Source organism: Rhinolophus sinicus, linkage group LG06 (genome assembly GCF_036562045.2).
Source record: "Rhinolophus sinicus isolate RSC01 linkage group LG06, ASM3656204v1, whole genome shotgun sequence".
NCBI lineage: Eukaryota > Metazoa > Chordata > Mammalia > Chiroptera > Rhinolophidae > Rhinolophus > Rhinolophus sinicus.
The window spans coordinates 165,635,922-165,654,344 of NC_133756.1; the positions used below are offsets into that span (position 1 = coordinate 165,635,922).

The following is an 18,423-nucleotide window of genomic DNA, read 5'->3' on the forward strand; positions in this document are numbered from 1 at the left end:
CCCCCCAGCCCTGGGGCTCCCCAGAAAGCCCCAGTGCACCCTGGGTACCTCATCTGCACAGCCTGGCTCCTGCCTCCCCACAGGGCCCCGCCCCACCAGACCCTCGCCGGCTACATGGTGCCAACTGGGGCAGCTTTAAAACTCCAGGCACTTGAACAGCCCCAACCCCACGGACTCGCTGTGAAGGTGGACGTCAGGGTTATTTTAACGTGACTTCGACGTGCACTGTTCCAGAAGCTTCCGTCATGTCGCCTGCTGAACATACTCATGCTCCGAGCCCCTGGACAAATGCCCATCCTGCGTGAAGGTTCCTGGGAGCCCACTGCCACCTCCCTGGCCCTTGTGCCTCTGTCCCCACTGGGTCAGGAGCTCAGGGGCAGCCATGCCCCTTTCTGTCCCCCAGGTCACTGGGCGCACCTTGCCCCGGTCACGTGAGCCCTGCCCCTCACAGTGAGACCAGGAGATGTTGACTCAGCTTCCACCACCCCATCCCCTGCAGGTGCGCTCCCGGCTACCGGTACGAAGCCCACTGCTTCCCAAACCCTGCAGCCAAGAGCTTTGCGGCCAGCAGAGGCGGGCGGGCACTGCCAGGCCTGGGAGCCACCTTCAGGTCACCCCGTCCCCGTCTGTCCCTCCCTCCTTTCCTCTGCCGCCTGGGCCTCACTGTGGACCCTTGGGCCACCAGGCTGCCATGTGCCCCCTCCCACTGAAGTGCCCCTCCCATGTGTCTCCCCACCTCTCTAGGCATGGCCCCCTAATGAAGGTCTCAGGACTTGACCACGGGGCTGGGTGTGGAGCCGGCAGGACCTCCTGGGGGGAGGCAGAAGGAGCTGGGCCTGGCTGGGCAAAGTCCCAGGAGGGGGTGCAGGGAGCTAGGCCTGGCCGCTGGCTGGAGGTGCCAGCAGGACATGGATTTCCAGTTCACACTGCTGGATGCAACCTGAGATAGAGTGTGTGTTGGGGGGCGGGGGGGGGAGGACATCTCCACGAGGGGCCACAGGACATCAGCAGGGAGGTTTCCAAGACACATGTGGTCATTTTGTCCTGACTAGAGAAAGGGCTGTGCAATCCCCGGGCACGTAGGGCTCATGGGCACAGCACCGGCCATTAGGCCCTGCACCCAGGACGGGCCAGGCGACCAGCACGAGGACCAGTACTGGTCGTGCGGGGCTGCCACCCGCTAGGCCAGCCTGCACACCTCCCAAGGGCGGGGGCAGTGCCCTGTGCTCTCCACCGGCTCCTTGCTGCGAGACCCAGCGCCCTGGCCCCCTGTGGCCTGGGGAAGCCGTGTCTCTGCGTCTCTCCCGGCCTGCACGGCAACACCATGGGCTCAGTGCAGAGGGCTCGGCGTGTGACCAGCAGACTCAGGGCGGAGTCCCGCTGTGCCGACACTGCCACCCACTCCCCACCCCACCCCCCGTCTTGGCTCCCCCAGCCCTGTCTGGAGGCAGAGCGTCGGCCTCCCCAAAGGTGTCCGTGTCCTAAACCCTGGAGCCTGTGAACATGTCACCTGACTTAGCAAAGCGGAACTAAAGCTGCAGAAGGAATTAAGGTTGTAATCAGCCGGACTGTCCCAGAGGACCTCAGGTCATCACGGGGTCCTTGTACGTGGGACGGGTGGTGGCAGAGGCTGTACCAGCAGAGGGAGCTATGAGGACTTGGCCCAGGGTAGATGGAAGGAGGAGCCATGAATCGAGGACTGTGGGCGCCCCGGAAGCCGGCAAAGGGAGGACACGTTTTCTGCCCCAGAGCCCCAAAAGGCACCGGCCCTGCTGACTTGGCTTTAGTACCATGAGACCTCCACAGTGAGACGACACCTGTGTTTTGCTGTTTTGTCGTAAGCCACCACGTTTGTGGTCACTTGTTACAGGTGATGAATGCACTTTGGCTCCAGGAGTGGGTGCTGCTGTAACACCTGTAAATGCAGACGCGGCTTTGGGATTAGCAGTGGCAGAGGCTGGGGGGGTTTCAAAGAAGGGTGGGAGAGGAAAAGCCTGATTTCCTTAGACGGATGCTGCAGGCTCAGCTGTGAATGGCACAGGCCTCCAGGATGCCGGTCATCACCAAGCCTGTTAGCAGCAGTGAGGGTGGTGCAGGGACTGTTGCAAAGGCAGGCCCGTCACCAGACCCCAGAGGACGAGACCCTTGTCGCTGGCGGAGTTGTGTCCTGCAGTCGTGGAAAGCAGCGGCCTGGGTGTCTGGCCAAGGAGATTTGCAAGGAAGGCTTGAAGGCGCAGCCTACCTTCTTCCCGCTGCTCGCAGTGGACTCGAGGTGAAAGGCACCTGGAGGGAAGAATGGCTAAAGAAGGGAACTAACAGTTGATGTGGGAAATTCTCGACCATGCGCAGTGCAGGACGCTGGAATTCGGAGGCACACCCTAGAAAAGTCGGGGTGTCTGCACAGACAGCCTGGCTAATGCCTCAGGAGATGAGCAAGGTCAGGATTCGTCACAGAGGCTCTCTGCATGGGACTAACAAGACACCTCAGTCGTCCACCACCGAAGACCAGGTTGTCGTGGCAGGATCAGGAGGGGCCTCTGGCCTTAGGGAGCGAGTCCCCACGCCGCCTGCAGGGCACCCACATGGTCCTGGAGTGTCAGACCCTCAGCAACCCTGCCGGCCTGGCCTGGAGGGCACAGGGTGGGGGTGAACTGAAAGGCTTGGACACCCCCCCCCCAAAGTTCTGTGGGTGGCAAGCAGACTGGTGAAAGCTCAGCTGCAGACACCTGCTACCTTGTCTCTAAAAAGCAGGGAAGACCTGCGGGCAGGGCTGAGACCCCAGAGGGCAGAGCCTGAGCCACGGGATCTGGCCTAGGCCTTGGGCACCTGGGTAGTTTGCCCGGCTGGATTAGCAAGTAGGCAGTGCCCACCCCCATCCATTCTTTCCCTGTTCGTCCCGTGCCTCTTCTGCCATTGTGTTTTGGAAGCAGGTGGTGTTTGTGCCTTCAGAGGTCCACGTGTGCAGAGGGGTTTTGTGCTGGGATGGCTCGTGCTGAAAGCCTTGTCCCCACCTCTCTCACGCTCAGAAGCGATCTGGGACAAGGCTTCCTGCTGGCAGGGGTTGACTTTGGGACCTTGGGATGAGGTGTGTTTCGTTGTGAGATGGAGTGGCACTTGCTTGAGGGCAGCCTGCGATAGCAGAAGGGTGCCCTGCCGCCAGTGTCCACATCCTCATCCCAGGACCTGTGACTGTCACCTAGCAAAGGGCTGCAGTTGCAGATGGAATCACCATCGCCAGGCAGCTCAGCTTGGCATGGGCAGGTGATGTGGATTCCTTCAAACTGGAAGAGGGAAGCCAAAGAGGGGCCAGAGAGCTGGCAGCGTGACCAGGACATCCTTGGCTTGGAAGGCGGAGGAGGGGCCAGACGCCAAGGCCTGCAGGCGCCCCTGGAAGCTGGGAAAGCCAGGAAGTGGATTCTCCCCAGAGGGCCGCAGCCCTGTGAGAATCACATCACAGACCCAGTATTTGCCCTCCAGGACAGAAGATAAATTTGTGTTGTTTGAAGCCACTAGATTTATGGTGACTTGTTAGAGCAGCAACAGGACATGAATCTATAAGATGGGCCGTGGTCTCGCGGAGCCGTGTGAGGACATGAGCAGGTCTCCCCGGTGACTTCCACGCCCAGCACTGCTGGCCTGGCCTCACACCCAACCTCGGGGACCCTGCATCCTGCCTGAGCCCCACCCAGCAGCCCCAGCTGCCTTGGCCTGCAGCAGACATCACTGCTCTGCAGTCCACCACTGGGTCTCTGCCCTGTCACTGGCCACCCTCTCTGTTCCCTGCGAACCTGCACCCCTGGCTGACCCGCACTGAGAGAGGGGTTGGTGGTAGGGAGTGGGGTGGTCCAGGAGAGGGCAAGTGTGAGGGGGAAGGAGGGGTCCTGGTGGCCTGGGCTGATGGCAAGGGATGCCTGTGGGAGCTGTGGAGTGTGGCTGCTGGGGCGCCCCACCCTGAAGCTGGCCTGTAGGAGGGGGACCCCACCCCCCCTCCACGTCCGGAGGCCTCACCATACCAGCAACCTCTCCACCTCCCTGTTCAGGAGCCTGCGAGGACCTCTGCCTCCACTGTCCATGGAGGACGTGGGCAAAATCCAGGGGCGGCCCTTGACAGAGCAGAGCCTGGGCTGGGCAGCAATTCACACTCCTCCGTGTGCTGCCTCCTGCCGGTGCCACCTGCCGGCGCTCAGCCCCCCAGGGCCGTGTGTCAGGTTGTCTCCTGCACCACCTCCCCCGAGTCCTTTGTGGGCGTACCGCCTGGTCCAGGCGACGGCAGGCAGAGAACGGAACTCGGCCCGAGGGCTCATCCTTGCGCCGTATGCTTTTGCTTTGTTACGTGCCCGTTTTAGTTTCTACGTCACAGAAAGCACGTGAGGACCATTTGGCTCCAAGCTCAGCATCAGGGGCTCAGAAGGCTCTGGCACAGTAAGTCCTCACTTACTGGTTTTTACTTGACGTGTTTCTGATTTTATACGAGTAAATATCGGCACTAACAGCTTGGGGCTTAGCTTGCCTTGGTTTCTGTCACTTGGTGTCAGAGTGGCCCCTTCTGCGGAGGGGGCTGGGGCTGGGCAGGCGGAAAGCTGGCAGGGCTGCTGGGTGTCCAGCCATGTGCCCACCGGGGCTGGCACTGTGGACGGCAAATGTTCAGAGGCCCATGTAGAGGAAGACGAGGTCTGCGTGCGTCAGCTGCGCTGCCAGTAAGGCGGAGGCAGAGCCACAGGTCGGGAAGCTTCTCCTCCGTGGCCCGCCACCTGGGACCCCAAGGGCCACTCAGCCCTGTGCCTTTGCTGAACTGTAGCAGCCAAATTCTTTCCACCCATTTTTAAGCCAAAGTTGACAGGACGCTCTGCCGCCTGGCAGGTGCAGTAGAGCCTGGTCCCCTCAGCTTCTCCAGAGGCCTCCTGGGCACCCACGTCCCCCAAAGGCAGGGTGAGGTTGCAGGGCTGGGCAGAAGGGAGGGCCCGGCTCAGTGTCCGCAGACTCCTTTTCATGTCCTGGGCCTCGAGCAGAGCCCCCGAGCTCCCTACCGAGCCAGAGCGCCAAGCACAGGGCACTCCTGGCCCTCCAGCAGAGGTGGCGCAGAATCGAGGGCAGATTCTGCCCCAGACGATGTGTGGCCCTGTCTGGGAGCAGACGTGATTGTCACGCAGGCGTGGGCGATGGCTCCTGGCATCTAGCGGGTGGGACCAGGGACAATGCACAGGACGCCTCACCACAGCCAGCCACCCAGCATGGTGGCACTCTGGAGACCTGGTGGCCACGCTGCGCCCATCTTCCCGTACGGGGACTGCATGCCAAGTGGCAGGACCACTCCATGGGCACTGTGGTCTCTGCTCGGACCCCTGGTCGATGATTGCTGTTTCCTGTCCTCAGGCTCTGTGGTGGGCTCCCAGGTGCTGCCCTCACGACATGGGTTTGGGTGACCTGGTGGCTCTTGGGACTGGGCCTGTCCTTGGCGTTGTAGCAGCAGAGGAGGCAGCTGGCTGGTGTGTGGGCGAGGTGCCCACACCCCTGGCTGGCGGGTGTGGTGGGCATGGCCGGGATTCTTCCCCCCTCATGAAAGGCCAGCCTGTGGTCTCCGGGGGGGCTCCCTGCCAGCCTTGGCCGATCGCTTTCAGGGCTGGGCCACAGCGACCCATCCACGTCTTCCCAGAAAAGGATTGGAAAAAAGGTTCATCTTCCATGAAAAAGCCCAGGTGTGGGGGTGACCCCATGAGGTCTCGGGTGGCAGCAGAGTGCAGGGGCAGTGCTTCTTTTCCAACTCTGGGGGTGCTTCCCTGTGCCCCCTCCCTGGGCCTCTCCTCCCCCACCCAGCCCAGTCCCACAGGTGATCCTGGCTCATGCTGGGGGCAGCCTGTGGGGTCCCCCCCACCATCCGCACATGGGTCTGTCCTCTTCCGCGGGGGCAGGAGGTGGCGCCATCCACACTGGCGGAGCCCAGAGCAGCGCTCGCCACACATCGGGGCAAGAGCGGGTCCCAGCGTACCCCACATCCCTGCCCTGCCCGCCCGCCTGCATGGAGACTGGCGTCGGTGTCTTTACGGAAGGAATTTATTGTTCCGGAACTAGTTGCTCACAGTTATTTGACAGGGGGTACACTGCGTGGGGCTTGTCCGTTTCCGTGACGTCTGCGTGTGTCCCAAGTACAAAAGAGGAAGGCTAACAAGAGGTATTGCTTTCGGTGTCCTCTGCCTCTGGAGAAGCCCCTCCCGCTTGTACCGCGTGGCTTTTGCTGTTATAGGTGTTTAATTTTTTTCTTATGTATGGAAATCCCAGCCTGTGGGGTGGGGTCAATGTAACAGAAGCGTTAAAATCTATTCGCGACGGGAGGGGCTGCAGGGCGGGTGGGCGGGAGGCGGGAGAGACACCAAAAGCAAAGTGGACTCGTTACAGCAAAGGCATGCAATCAGTGGCCCCGCCCCCAGCCTGCAGGTGCCGGGCGCCCTGGACACTGTGGGCGGGGCCTGTGCCAGCCTGGGCGGGGCCGCACTGGGCCGCACCCACGGAAAGAAACAAGCAGAAGCTGGGGACGGGGACAAAGCGAGGCGACCTCGCTGTACAGAGCACACAGAGGAGGACGCCGCTTTGTCCTTGGTTATGTATTTTTTGTTTACTTTTTGCCATTTTAGTAAAAAAAACCCCGCGGTGCCCCTGCCGTCCTGTGAGTGGGGGTGGGGAGCCAGCTCAGGGCCTTCCTCCTCCCCCTGCTTCGAGACACAAAACAAGACGGTCCCCATCCCGGGCCTGTCGGAGGGGCCCGGCGGTGGCGTCCCGCTGGGAGACAGCGGCCCCCCGGGCGCCCCACAGGCCTGGAGTCGCTTCTCCACGGTGACCGGGCAGAACCCGGGATAGAGCGGACCGCGCCTTTCTTTAAATATATATATGTGTGTGTAGAAAGACCCAAAGCAAGAGCCCAACACGAACCTACCCTGCCCCAGCGGCTCCCCCCACCCCCACACCCTTTTCCAAAAACAACTGAGAAAAAAAAGTTTATAAAAATATCTTGCAGGAATTCTTTAAAGTTTACAGTAGCTTGCCAGCGCTGCACCCACCGGCCTGCCCCCCGCCGCCCCTGGCGCTCCCACGGGCCCGCCTCAGGGCACTTGGGCCCCGGACCCACCCTGCCCAAGACACACAGACAGACGGCAGGAGGGCGCTGCTGCTGCCGCCCCTTCCCTGAACAGAGAAGTAAAGAAACTCAATAAGTTAAAACAGCAAATAAATAATACTGATCTCCTCGGCCAGCCCGGGGCGGGTGGCTGCCTCCGGGTCCAGGGCCGCCTGGGCCAGGGCGGATGCCAGGCCCGCGGCGCACTGCGCCGCCCGAGCTGCGGAGCGGGGTGCGGACAAGCAGCAGATCGGGCCACGCCCACGCTTGGGACGAGGAGGGGCTGCGGGGAGGACACGGCCGAGGAGAAGCTGCTTCGCCCACTACGGGCCCGCCCTGGAGGCCGGCCTGGGCAGGCTGCACCAGCCGAGGGCTCTGGTCACTGCGAGTCCGGTCGGCGGGGCCGGAGGCGGCTTCCCCTCGAAGCCAGGTCCTCCTCCGGGTGGCCATGCGGAGCGGAGACCCGGCAGCGCCGTCTCACGGGTGGGCGGAGCCAGCGGGCGGGTGGGCGGAGCCAGCGGGCAGGTGGGCGGGCCGCAGCAGGAGGGCAGAGGGCAGGTCCACAGCAGCTGCCTTCAGTCTGGCCGGTGTCCGGCGCGGAGCCCAGAGGATGGCCTCGTGGAGGTGACATGTTAACTTTTCGGGATAATTCCTGGTATCAGAGTGGAAACAGTGACGTTGTCAGACACAGGCAGAGAGAGAGACAGCGAGAGAAAGAGAGAGCGGGCACGGGCAGGTCCAGCCGCAGGCAGTGGCCCTAGTGCCCCCTTTCCTTTCCTCCCCGGCTTCGCAACAGTCTAGATGGACAGATGAGCGTGGCCCTGGGTCCACACAGGGCGGGAGGCGGGCGGGTGGCGAGGCGGCCTTGGTGGCCACTGTCAGGGCCGTGCTGGGGGAGGGGCTATGTGTCTAAGGCTGCTCGCGCTGTGCGGCCGGTGGCCCCGTCTTGGCCATGTCCTTGCCCGTTGGGTACTCGGCATCCCCTCCAGGGCCAGGGCCAGCGGCCGAGTCACCGAGTGGGCTGTGGGCACTCCGCTTGGCGGGCGTGCTGGGGGCCTGGGCCGCCTGCCCGTTCTTCTCGTCTGAAAAAAGTTGTTTAATTACGTCAAAGAAGTTACTCAATGGGCTGCCTGGGTACACAGAACAGAAGACAAAAGAAAAAAAGAAAGAAAAGAAAAAAGAAAAAAAAGGGAGAGAAAGAGGAAGGGAGGGAAGGAGAGAGAAAGAGAACAAACAAACAAATGAACCAAAGGGCCTCGACTAGAGAAAGAAAAACCCAAGGAAGTGAGGTCTGAGATGGGCGTGGGGGGGCGGGGACAGGCGACAGCAAGCAGGTTGGGCAGGCGGCCGGCAGGGGGTCCCTGTGTGCCAGGGGCTGGTGCTGTGGGGACCAGAAGCTGGGACCTCTAGGCCTCTGAGCTGTGGGGTGGGAACCCAGGGCAGGAGGGAGACCCCTCCCTCCTCGGCAGGCCTGGCCCTGCAGGCCCAGCCCTCCCCTCCACCTCAGCTGCGCACTGTGCTCAGACACCAGTGACGGCTTCTCCTCTGGCCTCGCTGGCTGGCCCGCCCAACAGTGACCACAGAGGCATAAAGACGGCTGCCACGAGCCCCGGGGCTGAGCAGGACCCTGGGACTGGTGGCTGACTGCACAAGGCCACGGAGCCTGCTCTGGCCTGGGAGGCTGGAGCCAGCGTGCCTGCATACTCCTCCCCTGGCTAGCCCAGAGTGTGGACACAGCGGTCAGCAGCAGACAGACAGATGGACGGATGGGTGGACAGGCATGGAAAGCTTGGATGTGGGAGGGCTGGGGGTAGGCAGCCAGAGTGGGGAATGTCCTGAGGTCAGGAGGAAGGGGGCAGGGATGGTTTGACCACCCCCTCCCGGGGGGCCCAGTGCTCACTGTCCAGATGCATTGCTAGGGGTCGGCTCAGCTGTTCCTAAACCTGACCCCCACCTGAGCTCAGAGCATGTGGGGCCCTTCCTCTCCCTGCCAGGTACAGGGGGGAGGGAGTGCCTGTGTGGTCTCCGCAGGAGCGCCACCCCCCACCCGGACCCCTCCAGTGGACAGAGGGCCTGGTGCTGGCTTCCTGCTAACCCCAGGCCAGAGCTCACACAGGTGACCCTTCCTGGCCGTAGGGCACGGGGACCTTTTCCTGCTCTGAGCACTGAGATCACTCTCGCCAGGCCTGTGCCAGCCCCGGTAGGTGAGTGACAGAGGCTGCTCCTGGCAGAGGCGTGGCTGGACTTGTGGGGAGCCTATGCTGGGTCCCGTGTGTGTGTGTGTGTGTGTGTGTGTGTGTGTGTGTGTGTGTGCCCCAAGCTACACAGGGACCCCAGGACAGCCCCAGGGTCAGCGAGGGCAGCACCCAGCTGGGAGCAAGTCGCGGGGGGGGGGGGGGGGCGTGATAGGCTGGGGCCCAGGTGATCTTGAGGGGTTCTTACCGCATTTGGAAAGCCTCCCCGTCATCATTCCCATACAGTTAGTGGTGTCTGGAGCACAGAACGGAGAGAGGGAGGGAGAGTGTGAAAAAGGCTTCCCGCTAGGACCGCTAGGACCTCAGCTGGCACTGCCACATGGCTAGGCCCTCAAGGAAGGGGCGGAGCCCAGGGTGGGGTGGGGCTCGGGAGGGCGGAGCCTGGAGCAGGGACTGTAGCCTGGAGTGCAGTGGGGTTTAGAAGGGCAAAGCCTGGAGTGGCGGGGAGCTCAATCGAAGGTGGAGCCTGGAGTGGGGTGGGGCTCAGAGCAGGGGCGGAGCCAAGAGTGGGGCGGGGCTCAACAGAGGGTGGAGCCTGGAGTGGGTAGGGCTCAATGCAGGCATCAAGTGGGGGCCATGTCCTGGGCAGTAGACCAGAGCCTGAGGACAGGACATGGCCTTGCCCCCTGGGCGACCTAGGCACATGCTCTGGAGCTGAGAAGCCCAGGGCTCTGGCCATGGTCTATGCTGGCCCCCTCCGTGTCCTCACCATGCCCCTCTGCCACACCCCCTCTGTGACCCTCTCACACCGGTGGCTGGGCCTGGGACTGTTGGTACTGGCGGAGGGCTGGGGTGGGGGAGGCAACAGGGCCGTGGGGTGGGGGCTGCTGCCCCAAGGCTCTCACTAAGGCCCGGGTAAGGGAGGATGTGTCCTCTCCACATCCCCTCCCTGGGCTGGGCTGGGGGCCCTACTGGGATCTTGTCCTGGTGCCTGAGGGCTCCTGCTTCCACCCACCTACTGTGGTGGCACTGGCCCTGAGCTTGCTGGACAAGAGTACCCATCTCTTGGGAGGAAGGGTGCTGGGAAACGCTGGCGCACAGGAGACCCATGTGGGAGGCCTGGTGATAGGGCCAAGGGATGGAATGGGGTCCCAGGTTGCACTCCGCAGGTACAGGGCACTCTGAAGGAGGGCAGGGGAGACGGCTTTGGGGCCCGCAGTGGGCCCCCCAGAGTCTCCAGAGACCTGGGTTGGGGCGCAGGGCTAAACAGGTCAGGGCCAACAAGGGCCCTGCTTTGGGTGGCTGTAGGCACAGGTACCCTCTGGGCAGCACGCCAGGCCCTGGGCTTTGCTTGCCTTCCTGGACAAGCTCTGTTCCCCGGCCTGTTTCCCTGTCACCTTGCCCTGCTCTGAGATGGCGACCTTAGGCTGCAGAGCCAGAGGCACCCGGCTCCCTGGCAGCCTGGCTTCTGGGGCCAGGAGAGTGAGCCCGCTCCTTGGGAGGTGCTGCAGTCCTGACCCACCAGTGGGGCGATGAGGCACACGGTGGACAAAAGGAGGGTGGTGACACACAGATGATGGAATGAGGATGGCAGGGGCAGGGTGGACGGGTGGACCAGTCTGGCCATTAGGACCCCACACAGTAGCACAGAAGGTGGCCCAACAGGCTTGGCAAAGGCCCACCGAGGCCGCAGCCAGCCGCAGGGCGCTCAGAGAGGCAGGACTGGGTTGGAGCCCAAGCCCTACAGCCCGCCTCACGGCAACCCTGTCCCTCACCGCCGTCCAGACACGCACCGCACACCCTCACTAACAGACGGTGACTCACAAGAGCCCGTGCCCGCCGTGGGCTTGCCCACACCCACCCCACTGCAGCCCGCTCCCCACCAGACACCGAGCAGTGTGACCCTCTGGCTCCCGGGCCCCCAGCGTCTCCAGGCATGGGCGGCTCCTTTTCCTGTGTGGCTTCTCTAGGCCCAGCTGGGGTGCCCCTGCTTTGACTGGGGCCTCAGGCCCCTTCTGTCCTGCTCAGGGCCAGATCGTCATAGGCCCGTCTTGGGGAAGGCAGGCGGCAGGCAGCCCTGCCACGTGTCAGCTGGACTGGGCACCAGGGCCACAGCCCTTGCAGGGTGCTACGTGGGAGCCCCACGGGGGCAGGGCTCCAGGCGGGACTTGGGTCACTGCTCTCCCAGAGCCTGCTTTCTCTGGCCCGGGGCCTCAGCCTGGGTTCTGGTCCTGCGTGGCCTGTCCAGGGCCGGGAGCTGGCCACTGGCCATGGGAGTGGGCACATGGTGCCCTTCTCAGGGCCAGCCTGGCCCTTGGCAGAGGACCTGACCGCAGCCCCCTCCCTGCCCCAGCGGCGGGGCCGGACACCTTACCTGCCAGCGTCAGAGGCTACTCTCGTAGCTGGTGGCCACCTTCTGGCCCTTAAGCCCAGCACCCCAGCTTAGTCCTGGCGCTGGCGGGGAGGGTTCTACAGTGGACAAGAGGCGCCTTTTCAGTGTGGTGTGCTGGGCCCTACCTCCCTGGGTGTGCAGAGACAGCCGGCCCGCCACGCTGGGGAGGCCCTGCTCCCTGGGGGCGCGGCGCAGCTGGGGGGGGAGGCAGCAGTAGGAGGGGCCACGCCCTGCGTGCCAGCTTGCGGGGCTGCCCGAGCTGAGCCCCGCCTCACCTGATAAGTGCTGGGCCGATGGCTGGTCGTGTGTGCTGAGCAGCTGGGTCTGAATGGTCTCCACGACCCTCTTGAAGCGGCGGCTCGGGCCTGGGGGAGACGGGGAGTTATGCCCGGGCAGGGGGGCCCAGAGCCCGTGCCCTCGGCCTGGCGGCTCACCTGACAGAAGCGTGAACGTGACGGAGTAGACGCCGTTCTCCTTCTGTGCTGCCCCGCCCTCGGTGTACGTGATGTCCACTTGGAACTTGACCGGCTTCTGGAACACTGCTGGGCCGCCCGTGGCCTTGTACTCAGCCCGGAAGCTGGTCTGGGAGATGACGCTGTGACTGAGGCTGGGGATCTGCAGGGTGGCAGGGGGGCATGAGCATGGACCCAGCCCCCCAGCGCATGCCGTGCGCCAGCCTGGGAAGCTGGCCCTGTGAGCCACCCGTCTGGGCTTCTTCTGTGACATGGATGTGGCCAGAAGGAACCCGCCAACTAGGGAGCTGGCCTCCATCTCGCAGGGCCAGCCAACAGGGGCGCTGAGAGCAGGACAGACCGAGGTCCTGAGGGCAGTGCTTTCTATGGTGGGAGAGGAGCACGGAGGACAGTGAGGGCGGGGCCACCCCAAGAGCAGCCGCAAGGACCAAGGGTGGAGGGGTGAAGCCTTTGCTGCCTCCTGAGTACAGGCCTCCTGAGGACAGGGCCACGTGGCCATTGCTGGGGACAGTGCCCCACTGCCCTGCTGGTTCTGGGAGCCTGCAGCGCTCAGCACCCGGCCGGCCCCCTCAGCATATTTGGGTTACGCAGCAGCATGTGAAATGCTATTCACAGCAAACCCGGGGGCGGTCTTGCCGCAGAGGGTCACCCCAGGACAGGGCTCTGTCTCTCAAGCGCGCATAGCAGGGGCCTCAAGGTTAGAAGGGCCGCCTACATCGGGCAGCTGAAGGGGGCAGTGGCTGAGTCCATGTCACTGGGAGTTCTTGGCGTCCCGGGGGCTTGGGAGGGCAGCAGAGAGGAGCAGGGTGCCTGCGTCCAGCTCGAGGCCGACCCCCTGCCTGATGTCGGGCTCTTCTGGCCCCTGGAAACTTCTGGTGAGAACACTGAGCGGTCCTCACGGCCCTCAGGGAACCTTGGCTGAAGCCGGGGTGGTGGGGGTTCCCTGAGTTGGAGACACCACCAGGCAGGTCCTGCCCACCCCGATGGTGAGCGCACCACAGGCAGGCCCCACACAGGCGGGGCCCCTGGCGGGCTCTCTGCTCCTCACACATGATAACCTCGCAAGGACAAGTGGAAGCCATGGGAGGCCTGAGTGCAGCCACCCTCAGAAAGCCACCAGGCCGCAGGAGGCCAGCAGCATGTGGGGGTGGGCAGAGGCCCAGCTGGTCCCCAGTGCCCTTGGCCACCACAGCCCAACCCCAGTTGGGGCCTGTACACAGTGAGACTTGTTTTGTCAAGGCCCGTCTCCCGCCCTAACCCACCAGCGCCCCGTGCCCCTGCCCGGCCCACACCTAGGGTTGCTCAGAATGACAGCCTGCTCGTCCCCAGGCCAGGGGCCCCTGCCAGCATTGGTGGGAGACAAGTCTGTCTGCCAAGTGAGTGAACGGACACTCTGTGTGGGGCGCCTGAGGCTCACCGACAGGAAGGCGTGAACGATGTCAGCTTTGATGGAGCTCAGAGGCTTGTCCTTGAGGACCACGAAGATCTGCTCCTCCTTCTCCAGGCTAATGAAGTTCCCGAACCAGGACTTCTTGGCCAGCCTGCGGGGGGGTGGGGAGCCAGAGGCTGATTATGTCCCATGCTGAGCCTCTGAGGAAAGACCTGCCCTCCCCTCCCCTCTGGCAGGGAACCAGCTTACTGCCCTGACCCTGACTTCACTCTCCTGACCCCAACCCCGTCATCCTGACACTGACCCCCTCATCCTGACCCTGACCCCTCTCCTGACCCTGATCCCATCATCCTGACCCTGACCCCCTCATCCTGACCCCAACCCCCTCATCCTGACCCTGAATCCTCCATCCTGACCCTGACCCCACTCTCCTGACCCTGATCCCGTTATCCTGACCCCGACTCCCTCATCCTGACCCTGATCCCCCCATCCTGACCCTGACGTCATTATCCTGACCCTGACCCCGCACTCCTGACCCTGACCCCACCATCCTGACCCTGAACTTCACCTCCATCCTGACACTGACCCCACCTTCCTGACCCTGATCCCACTCTCCTGACCCTGACCCCACTCTCCTGACCCTGATCCTGTCATCCTGACCCTGACCCCACCATCCTGACCCTGACCCCTCATCCCGACCCTGATCCCCCCATCCTGACCTTGATGTCATTATCCTGACCCTGACCCCATCATCCTGACCCTGACCCCACCATCCTGACCCTGACCCCACCATCCTGACCCTGAACCCACCATCCTGACCCTGACCCCATCATCCTCACCCTGACCCCTCTTCCTGACCCTGACACTCCTGAACCTAACCCCACCATCCTGACCCTGACCCCCACCTGCCTCATCCCTGAGAGCCCCCCTGGCCCTGACCCCTCCACCTGGCCCTGACACCACCCCCTGCCCTGGCCATGACCCTACTACTTATCTCACAGCCCTGGGCCTGACACCCCACCTTCCCCCACTGCCTGGACCCAGACAGCACCCACTGGAATCCCACCAAAAAGGAAAGGAGAGCCCACCCTGACCCCCAGCCTTACGCTTCTCCGTTAAGGCACGTCTCTGGAAAGTGCCCCCCGCCCTGAGACTGCAAGGGGAGCAGGGTGAGTGCTGGAGGTAGGGGTGGTGGTTGGGGCAGGCCAACGACCTGCATGGGCATGGATGGGGGAGACCAGGGACTCCAGGCCACCCTCCATGCCTTCCATCCCAGGGGCTGGTGGCCGCCCAGCTGCCCACCTCCCTGTTGAACCAGCCCAGGTCACTCTGTGGGTCACAGAGGTGGCTTCAAACCCCAGGGACCCAGCTGCTGTGCCAGGCAGGGCAGAGGCTGCACCTGCAGAGACCCGGGCTGGCAGCACCCCCCTGCCTGGCCCCTCACCTCACCCGTGCCCAGGGCTTCCCTTAATCTGTTTGGTTGGTCACCACACTGGTCTTGTCACTGTCCTGTGTCTGGGGCTGCCCTTCTGAGGTGGAGTCTCCTCCCCCGCCCCCCGTGACAGCGCACACCAGTGTGGGATGGACTCTTCAGCCGCCCCCAACGTCCTGCCTCCTGAATTCACATCCGTGCAGACCTCTCCCTTGGGCATGGGCGAGGCCTGTGACTTGATTCTGACCAAGAAAACCGGAAAAGTGGATGTCACCTCCGAGATCAGTTTCCATAAGGCCATGACATCCATTTTGCTAGCAGATCTTCCCTGCTTTTGGTGAACCACTGACTGGTGGACAGGCCCACACAGACCCGAGTCCTGTCCTGCCAACACCCTGAGCTCCGCCGCAGGTCCAGCTCCTGTCCAGCCTTGCGATGAGCACAGCCCGGTCGGCGCCCCACAGCTGAGGGCTGGCTGGGCACGCCAGGTCCTGGGCACAGACTGAGATGATCAGGACACTTTACGCTGCTGAGTGTTGGGAACCGTCCTCATGCAGTCTTCGCTAGAGAACACCCAGGCCGCCTTCTTGCCGCCTCCCTTGCAGCCACAATGTGGACACGTGACCAGGGCTCCACGCATCAAATGCGCGCCCTCAAACTGGGGGTCAGTGATGCAGAAGCAGGGACCCGGCAGGAGGTGGTCACCCCAGCATGTTCAGGGCCGGAGCCCAGCCTGGTCCCCCATGCAGCGTCTTGCCCCGTGTTGGCAGATCGTTCCCCAGCTGTTCCAACGCACTGCCAGTGGCTTTCATGGCCGTGGGACTTCTTTCTTTGCTCATTTCCATAGCTGCTCTTCAGCCGCCTTGAGAATTCCGGAGACCAACCCACCTGCCAACACAGCCCTTTCCACCCTCGTCTGCTGGAGCCGCCTGTGCCTGGCCCGGGGAGCTCACCAGCCAGACTCCGACGTGAAGAACTGGAGACACGTGTCCTTTCACACCGCGCAGCCTCACTCAGCTTCCCGCCCCGGACAATGTGCTGCGTTGGCAAGTGCGGGCTCCTGCCCTGACGGCTTGCCGCGGTCCCCACACTGCACTGGGGCTTGGAGCCCAGGAGACGCTTGAGGGGGGCAGCTTGGGAACCCACCAGTGGGGGCTCTGCTGTCCCCTCCCTTGATGAAGATGGAAGAGTCACAATGCAACCTGGCTTCTTGTCTGGCTGAGCCAGAAAGGCCAATGGAGGGCATGTGGGGACGGGCCTGTGACAGTTACTTTAGGTGTCAACGTGGCCAGTTTGGTCCAATGTAGAGCATTGTTTCTTCAAAGGTATTTTGTAGACGTGGCAGGTAGCCAGTGACACCCCCGATCGCGTGGGTGGGCCCCATCTAGTCAGTCGACAGCCTTAACGGCAAAGGCTGGGGTTTCCCAGCAAAGGAGTTCTCCTCAGTGGCCACAAAGGCCCTGCCCGTGGCCTGCAGCAGCGCCCCAACCTCAGTTTCCAGCCTGCCAGACGTCGTCTCCAACCGGCCCACCCACACACCCTCCTGGCTGTTTCTCGAGGACCCTGACTGACGCGGAACTCTGGCAGCTGAGGGACAGATGTCTCGGGGCCAGGAGGACGTCCTCTGTGGGGCTGGCTGCACCAAGCCTCCCAGGGCCACCAGGGCCACCGTGTCTGCTCATTCCCATTGGCCCCTCAGGTGGAGGAACGAGCCCTCCACAGGGACTCACTGAGGAGAGGCTGCAGGCCACCTGACAACATCAGGCTATGGTGGTGGCTTTTCAACCTTTCTGAAGAATGTAACGATTCCATTAAGAGTATGTTTGGGAAAGCTTTCGACAACAGCAGAAAATTGCCAGTGAAGGGACACACCCCTGGGATGACCGAGTCCCTAACCCAGCACCTTGGGGCCTGGGTGCCAACGGGAGGCGCCCACTGTGGGGCGGTGTCTCCAGCCTCACCCAGAGCACACAACACAATGACAACAACTTCCCTTCTTCAGACACTGGCCGCCTGCCTCGCTGCCTGTGTGTAGTCACGGCAGCCTCCCGCCGGCCGGCCGCCCACCCCAGCACGTGCAGGGCAGTGTGAGCGAGCCAGGGCTCAGCAGGTGTGGACACTCACTGTGAGGCATGGCCGTGTCCCTCGCCTCCAGCCAGCCCAGGTTCTTCACCATAGGCTGTGGCTTCTGAGCAGAGCTGGATTTCCCCAACGGCCCCCACCCTGCTGCTGGCCTGGTGCCCACAGTGTGGAGACTGGAGGGAGGGGCCAGCGGCAGCCGGGCCACAGGGAGGAGGGGCGAGATGGGAGCCCCCAGTGGGTGAAGCGCATGACAGGGACCACTTACTCTGGGGAGGACTCCGGGGTCAGGTTGGACATCTCCTCTGGCGTCGGGACTGCAAACAGGGACAGGGAGAGCAGGTGTGACCACTCTGCCCTTTCCCCTGCACGTGGGGCGTCCTGTGGAGCCACCCCCATCCCCCCCATCCCCCCTCCCCACCTCCATCCTTGGGCGCCTGCGAGCACAGGCCAGCCCTGACCACAACCTCGGGGCCTTGGGACATGGGGAGCTGTCCTGACCTCTGGTGCTGAAATCAGTCCGTGACTTGTCTGGCCTTCAGCCAGCCCTGCTGTCCCCCAACGGATGGCACTGCCCCCCACAGGCCGCCTATCCCTTGCCGTGTCACTGCGCTCACCTTGCAGTTTCCGGCGGTGGAAGCGGGGTGACCCCAGGAAGCTGTTCTTGATGGAGTTGAGCCGTGTCCTCCAGGGCACCCCTCCGACGCTGGGGCTGGACGGCGGTGTGGGGTTGGGCGTGCCCGCTGGGCTCTCCTTGGGCGTGTGCACGGGCGTCCCCTTGGGGGTGGGGAGGGGACTACCCCTTGGAGAGGGGTGAGGGGTCACCTGTATTGTGGGGACAGATTTGGTGTTTGGTTCAGTTCCAGTGGGTGGGAGCCGGGTGGAGGCCGGCAGGGTGGCCGGCCCGGGGGGCAGGGCCAGCTGGGGGCCGAGGCTGCCGGGCACAGGGGGCCGGGCCTGGGCGCCGGCCGGGAGCGGGTTCGACTTGGTGCCCTGTAGAGGCTTGTCGGTCAGCTTGGCCTTGCTTGGCAAGGTCTGGGTCTTGGGGTTGGGCCGAGGGGCGGCCTGTGGAGGGAGGACGTGTCCGGGCCGAGAGGCGCTGCGACAAGCTGCGGGCTCCACAGAGGTGGCCGGGATGCAGGCCACGAAGGGGAGCCCGGGGGGCGGGGGAGGCAGGACAAACTTCCTAACAGGCTACAGGGCAGGAGGAGAGCGTGGGGGTCGGCCATGCACGCGCCCCCCCCCCCCGCATGCACACAGCACCAGGAGGACCAAAAAGAAGCCAGGGCCGCAAGGCAGGACCAGCGGGCACAGGCAGGTGTGGGGTGGGAGCGTTTGCCACAAAAGAAAACAA

The 18,423-nt window shown here is 63.6% G+C and overlaps 1 protein-coding gene across 19 annotated transcripts in view; it reads right to left on the bottom strand.

Annotated features, from left to right (window-relative positions):
- Positions 1-6,033: 6,033 nt before the first annotated feature.
- Positions 6,034-18,423, bottom strand: part of BRSK2 (BR serine/threonine kinase 2) — a 56,596-nt gene continuing 44,206 nt past the window's right edge. For 3 of the 19 annotated variants that reach the window (XM_019714761.2, XM_019714757.2, XM_019714768.2), the window contains 7 exons: positions 17,687-17,894; positions 17,338-17,386; positions 13,586-13,709; positions 12,130-12,310; positions 11,971-12,060; positions 9,551-9,598; positions 6,034-8,238 (listed from right to left, as the gene is read on the bottom strand). In XM_019714761.2, the coding sequence (XP_019570320.2) occupies positions 8,018-8,238; positions 9,551-9,598; positions 11,971-12,060; positions 12,130-12,310; positions 13,586-13,709; positions 17,338-17,386; positions 17,687-17,894 (921 nt within the window). In that variant the 3' untranslated portion in view covers positions 6,034-8,017. Of the gene's footprint in view, positions 8,239-9,550; positions 9,599-11,677; positions 11,773-11,970; positions 12,061-12,129; positions 12,311-13,585; positions 13,710-17,337; positions 17,387-17,686; positions 17,895-18,423 lie in introns of all 19 variants that reach the window. The other 16 variants (XM_019714770.2, XM_019714767.2, XM_019714763.2 and 13 more) reach the window with 11 other exon arrangements.